This window comes from Coregonus lavaretus (genome assembly GCF_964263955.1).
Source record: "Coregonus lavaretus genome assembly, chromosome: 1".
Taxonomy (NCBI): Eukaryota; Metazoa; Chordata; class Actinopteri; order Salmoniformes; family Salmonidae; genus Coregonus; species Coregonus lavaretus.
This window is the reverse complement of record NC_139988.1, coordinates 79,728,574-79,739,521: the sequence shown is the minus strand read 5'-3', so window position 1 is coordinate 79,739,521 and position 10,948 is coordinate 79,728,574. Positions and strand designations below refer to the sequence as shown.

General features: G+C 45.4%; 1 protein-coding gene across 1 annotated transcript; it reads right to left on the bottom strand.

Annotated features, from left to right (window-relative positions):
• Positions 1-440: 440 nt before the first annotated feature.
• On the bottom strand, positions 441-10,223 carry LOC311111465 (ATP-dependent RNA helicase DHX8-like). The gene is made up of 22 exons (XM_084154199.1): positions 10,065-10,223; positions 9,587-9,672; positions 8,416-8,488; positions 7,649-7,740; positions 7,414-7,517; positions 6,938-7,306; positions 6,663-6,807; positions 6,224-6,427; positions 6,061-6,148; positions 5,865-5,962; positions 5,109-5,256; positions 4,368-4,549; positions 4,059-4,253; positions 3,745-3,930; positions 3,441-3,651; positions 2,942-3,264; positions 2,654-2,809; positions 2,391-2,528; positions 2,172-2,300; positions 1,770-1,966; positions 1,481-1,660; positions 441-1,365 (listed from the first exon to the last, which is right to left on the bottom strand). The coding sequence occupies exons 1-22, from the start codon at positions 10,213-10,215 to the stop codon at positions 1,146-1,148; spliced, it is 3,675 nt and encodes a 1,224-aa protein (XP_084010325.1). The 5' UTR covers positions 10,216-10,223; the 3' UTR covers positions 441-1,145.
• Between the last annotated feature and the right edge of the window lie 725 nt (positions 10,224-10,948).

Genomic DNA, 10,948 nt, shown 5'->3' with positions numbered 1-10,948 from the left:
GAAGAACCCTGCAGTAGGCCCTCCATGGAATGAGTTTGACACCACTGCTCTACAGCATTTGTTTTGTTTTCAGAAAACGCTGGCTTTGGTCGCGTTCCCCTTCTCTGATGGTGCATGTATCAACCAATGGTCACGTGCCACGTCATCGACTATGCCGTCAGGCACCGGATTGCTATAAAACATGTGGTTAGCTGATACGTAAAATACCTATCCAGGCATTGTAAGATCGGGCATGTGTCAGCAACACCTGGGCAGAAGAACGCGCCCATTGGTAACAAGCGCGTTACATAATGAACTTTAAACTTAGATCACACTTCCGGGTTCTGTGTGTAATACTTTGTGTCACCAGGTGGGGCTAAAATCATTGTCAATATGACCATTTTACCCTACACCAGTGTGGCTGCCAATAAAATGTTCTAAATTAAACATTGACAACAAAGTAAGAGAGCAATACAATATTTAATGAGTGCAGAAAGTGTTAGGATTACAATAGCACAGTAAAGTACAGTAAAGCAATCACTCAATGCTAAACAAAGACAATGCCCAAGTACATAGTCCCATCCATTTCCCTTCGTTTTATAAAAGATAGCCTGCTATAAAAAATAACCTCTGTTTTAGGAGCACAGTGCTCTGAGACAAAGACATTCACTGACTTTTCAAATTACTGCCCAGTACCCTTCCTATTCAATTTGTCATTTTCTGAAGTTTTCACCACAGGTCAGATGTGACATTCAAGTAAAACAAACAAATAAAACAGTTTCGCTGTCCTTGATGCTCAGATAGAAGATTGATTCTCCTCAGGGGATGAGACATTGATTCACATTACCCAAATAAGTATGTAAGGACAGGGAAGCAATGACCTGGCCCCTCAACCGCCTCACTTTGCTAGTCGTCTTCTATACAGATCAAGAGAGAGAATTAGGCCTACCGGTACCTCAGATCAAAATGACAGCAGTTTAATAAAAACAGCTGAGCAGACATAAAACACATAATTTACACGTGTCCAAAAGAAGCAGACAATGCTTGATCAATAACATGTTACAGCTAACAGCTAGCGAGGCCTGTTGGCTCAGGCACAATGTCTCTCCACGGTATTTCTCAACCAGCTGATACAGGACTGTGTGTGGAGATACACAATAGAAATTCTAGCGCCGACGGAAGGCGCGGGAGATTCTCCATGCGTTGGGCTCTTCGTAGCGGTTATAGAGGGGCTCGAGGCGCTGCTGCTTCTTCTGTTTGCTGAGGCGTGTGGGGTCGGACACTTTGAAGAAGGCCGGCGAGAACTCTACCAGCCAGCGTGGGTCAATGGTGGTCACCTCCCGCATGTACTCCTTCGTGGTCAGCACCAGCTCATGGTACACCACCCTGTGGGGCAAGAGGACAAGGATGTCCAAGATGGCTCAGTAACAGTTGACATTCAATGTAAACTAGTGACTAATCCTTCAGTCCCCATGGTTATCAGAAAAGAGTGTTGACTCACCACTCAGGCTGGCGGTTGAACAGGGCACTGGAGGGGTGGATGTACACCACCTGCTGGTCAATAAGGGTACGGTAGCCTTCCTGGGGATCCTTTTTGGCTGCGTTCCGGAAGAAACCACTGCAGATGGCCTTCTGTACACGCACTGTGGCCTTTCCGCAAGTCACCACGTCCAGTTTATGTCTGAAAACAGGTCAAAGTGTTTGGATTTGTGTGAGAAGATGTCATGTAAGTGAGGTGTCTTTGCCTGATATACAATTAACTCCATTGTCAAATGGATAGTAGGTCCTACCTGTCCATGATACCCAACATCTGTTTGCGGATGTCCTGGGCTCTGCGCAAGGAGCGGGCCTGGATGAAGTTCTCATAGCACCAGGGGTTGGAGAACTTGTTGTTCTTCCAGGAGTTATAGACAGCCAGCAGGGTAAGGTGGTCTCCTTCGGCCTGGTGGAACTTGGCCTTCTTCTGGTCAGCCAGGGCCTGCTTGTCCTGAGACAGAGAATTAAAGGACTGTTAGCCACCAAATGATAAACAATGGCACACCATAGAACTGCATCATTGAGGTCTCCACCCATAACGGTAAACCTCAACACAACATTAACCTGTGCTGCAAAGAAAACAAAATCTAATCAGGATTCCCAGAGGAGTGATATAACCCTATTTCAGTGTTAATGAGTCCTGTGATTTGCTGTACCTTGGGCCTGTAGAAGACGTTCTGCACAGACAGCATGGAGACGATGGTGAGCATCTCCTCACTGCAGCCCAGGTGGACGGACATGATCAGCATCTTACACAGCATGGGCTCCAGAGGGAACTCCGCCATCTGACAGAGAGAGATTCAAAGGATTCATGAATCCTCACTTTCACGTTTCCTAACAATCGTTTCCTTTTCATGCTCTTAACTCCATCTTACCCTGCGTCCAAGGCGAGTGAGCAACCCTTCATCGTCCAGAGACCCTAGAGTGTAGAGCTGCTCCATAGCTGTGATCAGCGTCTCCATGGGAGGAGCGTCCATGAAGTCAAACGACAGCAGGTCATTGATGCCCATGGCCTGAAGGAAGTAAGGAGAAAGGGAAGTGACGGGATGACACCGGATGAGTAGGTCTGCGCAGACATATATATATGACAGATGCGTGCACAGTGAAGGTTTTGCCACTTTTGTTACTGTGGGCATACCTTGAGAGACAGCACAGTGCTGGCTAAGTTAGTTCTCTGGATCTCGGGCACGTTGGTGGTGAGCATCTCGTCTCTGTAGGCTCTCTCGGTGTACAGCCTGTAGGTCTTCCCTGGACCTGTTCTTCCAGCTCTTCCAGCCCGCTGCTTGGCTTGTGCCTAACAGAGGTTACATTGAAGCCCTTAGCATACCAAATCCTAATTGCAAGGTATGCAAAGGGATTTAGACAGACCGAGGGGTTCCAATGTGGGTACAATTTAGAATATTAATTGAGTGATTAACCAGCCTACCTGTGAGATGGGGGTCACCACCAGCTGGTCGATACCAGTCTTGGAGTTGTACACCTTTTGCTTCACAAAGCCTGGGTCCACCACATAGTAGATACCGTCGATGGTCAGAGACGTCTCAGCAATGTTAGTGGCAATGACGACCTTTCTGCTGCCAGGAGGAGCAGGGTCAAAGATACGGGTCTGCATCTCGCTAGGCAGGGCAGAGTAGACCGGTAGAATGATGAGTTCAGGCACTTCAGGTCCCAGTGACTTCATCCGTTCATACAAGATCTCACAAGCTGTGTCAATCTCCTCCTGACCCGTCAGAAACACCAGGACATCACCTGCAAAGAAGGAGCGAGAGAGGACAAAGATAAGGTTGATATCTCTTGACAATCAAGGTTGAATCTCAACCGGACATTTTAGAGCAATGGATTTTCATTCCATGCAATGATTTAGGTCAATTACTTTGAATTACAGTTTGACTATAGACTGGATATAAACTTTGTTAAAACTGTACCTGGGGGCTCAGTCAGGTGGATCTGCATGACGGTGATGAGACTGGCGTCCAGGTAGTCTGTCTCAGGCTCTTTGGTGTAGAGCACCTCCACTGGATAGGTACGTCCTGGGATGGTGAAGATGGGTGCTTCATAGAAGTACTGAGAAAACTTGACGGCATCAAGTGTGGCCGAAGTCACAATGAGCTTCATGTCCGTGCGTTTCTGCACCGTCTGAAAGAGGAAGGAGGAGAAGTGTTTGTGTCTCCTTGACATTATAGTGATGTTTAGATCCTCAAGTCAAGGGGAAACGAGACCCTGGTATACCTTCTTGAGCAGACCGAAGAGTACGTCAGTATGAATGGTCCTCTCGTGGGCCTCATCCAACATGATGATGGCGTACTGGCCAAGGTCTGGATCTATCAGACACTCTCTCAGCAACATACCGTCTGTCATGTACTTAATCACCGTCTCAGGGCTGGTGCAGTCCTCAAAACGAATGGTGTATCCAACCTGGAGCGGGAAAATGAAGACAGAAGTTAGAGATCACTACAATCAGCATTGTTCTGCGATCAGATGTGTTAGACATCACCTCATGGTCACGTGTGTTAAGATATATGCAGTATGGAGCGATCACTCACCTCCTGGCCCAGACAGCAACCGTACTCTTCAGAGACTCTCTTGGCCACGGACATGGCAGCCACACGACGTGGCTGAGTGCAGCCAATCTTCCCCCGAGTGGTGTAGCCTGCCTCGGCCAGGTACTGGGTAATCTGGGTGGTTTTCCCAGAGCCAGTCTCTCCAATAACAATCAGGATCTGGTTATCGTGGACAGCCTGTAATAGTGGAGTACAGATGTGAGCAAAGTCAGATGTCATGAATTATTAAAAACGGTTGATGTTGACGTAAAAATAACTAGCGAGGTAACATATGCTAACTGTTGCACAAACCTGTATGAGCTGCTCTTTGAGCTTGTAGATGGGTAGGCTCTCTCTCTGCTCCAGGATTGACATCGCCGTCTTCTTGCCATAAGAAGCCTTGTTGCCCCCAAAGGCATGCTTCTTCCACTCCGGGATGTCAGTTGGCATCATGCCAATGCCTCTCATGTTGGCTGCAATCTGTCTCCCATCAACTGTGTAAAAGGAAAGTGTGTTCAATTGAGATGAACTGGCATGAAAATCTAACTTTTAAAAGTTAATATTCTGTTACCTCATACCCACATAATGTTGTTGACTCCTCCTATACTTGTATTTGTGGACAAAGCATACATTGGAGGAAAAAGAAACACTTGAAAAACCCCACCTCAAACTTGTATCTCAAACAGACTGTTTCAAAAATGGAAGGAAAACTATTTCAATCAAATTGTAAGTCATTATGCGTCATTTCATAGAAATCTGGAAACACTGGACATTCACTTTAACATCCATCCCTTCAGATGACCAGTCTAGGGCCCTGGCAGCTACCTTCCACCCACACAACCTCCCCTACCACCCTGGATCATGTAGGACCCAGCACACTACAGCAGGCCACTCTATCCGGCCTGTTAGGATGCTAAAGGAAACTAGACAACCATCTCCAGCCCTGCTAACCCTGAGGGCTACTGCTGCTACACTGGAGGAAGTCTGACGTAGGCGGCGGTGGCTCAGACCGGACTGTGTTTTGGATTACTGTATGCTTCCACACTGACTTACCGTCAGGCAGGGGGTCTACCCAGTGTTTGTTCAGGCCCATGGGGATGGAGTCCATCTCGGCCTCTCGCTGACACTGCTTCACCTCCCTCCTCTCCTTAGCCAAAGCACTCTGCATCATGGCCGCCTGGGACAGCGAGCCGTCTGGATTCTGACAGAGGGAAACAGAGAGAGATGCATTTGTTCACACTACTAAAAAGGATGATATCAGTCAAACAAAATTACCGTAATTTTCGGACTATAAGCCGCGCCTTTTTTCCCAATTTTTCGACCCTGCGGCTTATATAACGGTGCGGCTAATCTATGGATTTTTACAGCTAACGGCCACTAGAAGACCTCCTAAATCTATGGATTTTACAGGTTACAGTCCACCAACTTTAACTCTATGGGCTCTATGACCGGTCCGCGCCCCCCACCTTTAAGCGGCGGGCTCCAGCAGGAAAAGCTGGAGGCCGGAAAAGAGTGAGACAGGTAGCGCGCAAAAGTGGAACCGAGAGTGGTACGAGAGCAAGACAGACAGACATTACGAGAGCGAGACAGTTTGTCTCTTTCCCGACAATCCCCTCTGTGCACGAAACCTTACATATGGTAATTAAACATTAAAACACCTGCGGCTTATAGTCCAGTGCGGCTTATATATGTACACATCATTCAATATCATTCAATTTAGCTGCTGCGGCTTATACTCCGGTGCGCCTTATAGTGCGGAAAATACGGTACCTTAAAAAGTAGGATGGTCAAGAGGACACAGGAACATACCTTGACAATCTTGACAGGGCTCATGTCCATACTCTGTTTAGTGTGTCCTCTCAGGAACGGAGGCTCCTCCTCCACCAGCTCAATCTCCAGGTCCTCATCTGAAAGACAGACATGCGGCAAATCAGCATCCAATGCATTGATGTGAATCTCAGCCAACAGTGTTTTTCTATACACAATAACAAAAGTCATCTTTTACCTTCTTCGTCATCCACTTTGGGGAGGATACCGGTCTCCTCGTCAAAGTCAGGGAACTCCTCTTTAGAAAGAACATTAGCAGCAATCATCTGAGGGCAGATAGAAAAGAGCATGATTAGATGAAGATCACATTAATAACAGCCAAGATGTCTTGATACACATACCTGTTTGATCTCCCACTTTTCGGGGTCTGATATCTTGGTGAGCCTCTTGCGCTCCAGTGTGTCGTCCTCCAACTCAGGGGCGTGGCCCAGGTTGAGGTTGGTTGGGCGGTCGGGGTTTCTCATGACTTTCTCCTCCTCACCATCAGGGCCCTGGTTCCTCCTCCTGTTGGGGTTCAGGTCCTCCCCTGTTTCCTGGTCTACATCCTGGCAACCAAGGGAAGAACAAATGAAGTGTTTCATTAATCATTCAGAAGTCTTTCATAGTGCTTTCCAAAAGTTTCAAATTCCTGTTTGTTTTGCCCACATGATTAGCAGAGCTTGTTGAGAGATGAGATGAAACCATGTCACTCTCTATACAATCATATTGGCTCTATATAGTAGAACACACTCAAAGGACAGTAGGCTTTGACTTCATTCCCGCTCTGTGTTGCCGTCTCACCTTCATGCTGAGGCTGGTCTTGGAGCCAGTGAAGGACAGCACCTTGATCTTGACCCTTTGACCTTTCTGGACCACGTCAGCCACATTGGCAACGCGTCCCTCTCTGCGTAGCTCGGAGATGTGGACCAAGCCCTCCCAGCGTTTCCTACAATCCAAAACAAATAAGGCTTTCAACATTGGCCACTCAAAAGTGAACCAAGTTCAAACACAAACTAGGGTAATTGCTATTGAACTAATTACCTTTGACATAGCATTAACCCAACTACTTTACTGACCTCAGCCCTTCCAGTTGCACGAAGCAGCCAAACTGCATGATGCTGGTGATTTTGCCATTGAAGATGTCCCCCACAGTAGGCTCCTCTGGTGGAGGGCGGTCCACGTGTTTGTCCTTCCACCGGTCAGAGCCTTCCTTTGTGTCCTTGTCTCTGTGGGGGCTGGGGGTGCGACTGCGCTCACTCCAGCGAGACGCACGTTTCTTACCACGGTCGCGGTCCCTCTCACGGTCTCGGTTTCTCTGACGGTCACGGTCCCTAGAGCGAGATCTAGAGCGTGAGCGGGACCGAGAACGGTGACGCCGCCTCCTGTCCCGGTCTCTGCTTCGGCTTCGGCTCCGACTTCTGCTGTGCCGCCTCTTTTTGTCCGACCTGAGAAATACAAACAGGTAACATAAGAAAGAGCTACAACCTATGTAACAACTGAGCAAAATGTGCACTTGAAGCTAATAAGAGTTGAATTGGTGAAATGTCTTTACCTGCTCTTGCTCTTTGAGTCTGATCTGCTCACACTCGGCATGAACATCTCCAACTCTTTCATGGCGGCATTGGCGATCTTCACATCGTCTTCATCCAATATGTCCTGGGGGGGGGGGGGGGGGGGGGGGGGGGGGGGGGCAAATGTCAGCAGGTCAAAGTCAACCACAAAGTATAGCCAATACAATATATTTCACCTGCGAATTAACTAAGTCATAACAACAACATCAAATGTACCTTGGGAGCAGGATCGTCTGGCCTGCATAATGCAGGAAACAATTCCTTCAGTTTGTCCTTGTCACTCTTCTGCTTGACCACAGGCTCAAAGGCTAAAATCACAGAGTAAAGGATCAGCAACTCAGCATATCATCAAGTCTACAACATTGTAACAATAGCATATACACAGTGTACAAAACATTAAGAACATCTGCTCTTTCCATGACATAGACTGACCAGGTGAATCCAGGTGAAAGCCATGATCCCTTATTGATGTCACTTGTTAAATCCACTTCAAATCAGGGTAGATGAAGGGGAGGAGACAGGTTAAAGATGGAATTTTAAGCCTTGAGACATGGATTGTGTATGTGTGCCATTCAGAGGGTGAATGGGCAAGACAAAATATTTAAGTGCATTTGAACAGGGTATGGTAGTGGTTGCCAGGTGCACCGGTTTGTGTCAAGAACTGCAACACTGCTGGGTTTTTTCACACAAAACCGTTTCCTGTGTATATCAAGAATGGTCCACCACCCAAAGGACATCTAGCCAACTCGACAACTGTGGGAAGCATTGGAGTCAACATGGGCCAGCATCCCTGTGGGATGCTTGACACCTTGTAGAGTCCACACCCTGAGGAATTGAGGCTGTTCTGAGGGTGAGGTGCAACTCAATATTAGGAAGGTGCTCTTAATGTTTTGTACACTCAGTGCCCATACCTTTACAATTTGCACTAAGTAAGTAAAAAGCACACATCACTATAAATTATAGGTGGAATATAGCTCACATACCTTTGCTTGTAGATGCCTTTGGTGGAGGCCGCATCGTTTGAATAAGTCTGAGCAAATTGCCGACGAGTGAATCCTGAAAGATGGAAAATAAATGTTATGTCTTCATATCAAATCCATAAACATCTAGATCATGGGTCTCCAACAGGTCCATCGCGAGCTACCAGAAGCTCACAGCCCACCTATGAGTAGCTCGCCAAACAATTCTGATGCAATTTTCACGTGTTCCACCACAAACTGTCATAAACAAATCTCACAAGGATCAGACACAGCAAGCTCCCAGCTACTATCTAATCAATGCAACATTTACATTATCCCACCCCTGGTTAGCCATTATTGGCTTAAAAAGCCAAATCTAACACAATATCTACCAATTAATATCCAGCAATATTGCCCGTCTGTCTGTGTGGTGCGTGCATTTGTCTATCACTCCATGTGTAGCCAGTTGATGTGGGTTGACAGAAATACTTTCCCCAAAGCCTTCTCAATTAAATGTTAACTGCAAAGTAGGCCTACCTGGCAGATGCATATAATTTGTATGGCAGAAGTATATCAAATCAAATTTTATTTGTCACATACACGTGTTTAGCAGATGTTATTGCGGGTGTAGCGAAATGCTTGTATATCATGAGTAAGTATATCGTTTGTATCTATTACTTGTTATTTGCAAACTTTGCCATGAAATTAGCAGCAGCTGTACAGAACCTGCTAGACCTGCACATTAGATGGCACATTCCTCACTCGCTAGATGCACAATTAAATGGCCAGATGCTCAATTAAAGGGGAATTATACACAAAAATCAGACCTAAAACATTATTTAACCATTGACATGGACTCAGAACATCCAATTTTGTTGTTTCTCTACGAACAATTGTACTTTTGAGGGGGGGGTCACAGATTTTACAGAGCCCCCCTTAGTTGTTTATTAACCATTCTTTTACCAGGTATATTACCAGAAAACATACCGCACTAATTTATCTTGTACACTAAGGACCCGGGGAAGAGTTGCAGGGGAAATGAGAATGTGCCTATTTGAAAGCAAGATTTTAAAAAATTAGTAGCTCGCTACATGTTTCATTTTTTAAAAGTAGCTCTCATTCTAGAAAAGGTTGGAGACCCCTGATCTAGATAGCTACAGTAGATAGCAGTAGACAGTATGAAGTCTGTACTTACTGTGAATTCCGCTCCATTTTTCAGCAGAAGTGATTTGAAGCCATCAAATGTTGGTTGCTTTTCAGCAAGGCTGATGACAAACTCGGCTGTAAAACAGCAAAGAAAACAACTACATTAGCTAATTCTGGATGTATCTTATTAGCCAAGTAACGTTAGCTAGTCCTAAACATTTTGAGTGTAGCTTTGATTTGCTCGCTAAAATGACTAACACGTCAACTAGGGGCAGCGATAAAGTTGGCATCGTTGTTAGTAACGTTCGCTGACTAAACTCAACTTCACGGTTTACTAGTTAGTTACCTAACTTAGCTACGTTGGTGAAATCATTAGCTAGTTTAATAGCTAAATGGTTTACTCGGGCAGATAACAACCTGACTGGACAGATGATCTCGAGTTGCTAGCTAACGCGTCGCTAGCTGTTAGCCATTGCATTGCCAACTAACAAATATTATATTGAAAGTTCACTTTCAGTTTTACATACCTAGATCTTTATCGCTTATCCCCAAATGGTTGTCGAGTTCTGTGCACACCTTGGATACCAACGAGAGGTATTCCAGCTGTTCTAGCTCGTTATCGCCGATGTGTGACATTATCCAAGAGATTGTTTTGTGTTCAGAAGAAAACAACAGCATACATTTTGGGCAAGTGTCTCATTAGCAGCACTAAAAAAGTTCTTCCGGGTCACCGAATTTGGAAACGTTCCAAATAAAAGTCCCCCTCCTAATAGTAGAAAAGTGTGGAATACCTGTATTTATTCATGACACATTAACAGTGATTCATATTTGCTCATATTTAAGTGACATTTGCATTAAATGTGGGTTTTAAAACATGTTCCAAGGTCAAATAAATGCCTCCAATGCAAATCACTGTATAGGAAATATAATAATATATTGTGTTCCCTGCAATACTTTTACAGTGGCACCTAGAATAGTTTTTGCTCTATTAGCCAAAATGTATTCCATACAGTGATTCGCATTATGGCCAATGGAATGGGTGGAGTAAAAAGCCAGCAACACTCCATTCAGTGCCCCATGAAATGACACCACTGAGTTCAGTGCCCCATGAAATGACACCACTGAATATTCCCTACAATACTTTTACTGCGGCACCTAGAATAGTTGTTTCTTCTTCTATAAGCCCATATGTAATGCATATACAGTGATTTGCATTGTACCATATTGTCCAGGCACCCCATTTTAAGCTGTTAGACCACAGTAAAGCCAGCAACACTTCCTATGACCTAGTTTTTTGTTCAAACTCATCTGATTTGTATTCTACGACCCTGGTTCTATGGGCAAACAATCAATCGTTTTTCCTGTACAGTGCAATTTGTTTGTGCAACACAACAAAAATACAATATTGATT

Excerpts from the sequence above, each read along its gene's own strand:
- LOC311111465 (XM_084154199.1), bottom strand. The coding sequence starts at position 10,215 with ATGCTGTTGTTTTCTTCTGAACACAAAACAATCTCTTGGATAATGTCA. Across the intron at positions 5,963-6,060 it reads CAAAGTGGATGACGAAGAAG|ATGAGGACCTGGAGATTGAG; the intron begins GTAAAAGATGAC and ends TCTGTCTTTCAG. Across the intron at positions 2,301-2,390 it reads TCACTCGCCTTGGACGCAGG|ATGGCGGAGTTCCCTCTGGA; the intron begins GTAAGATGGAGT and ends TCTCTCTGTCAG.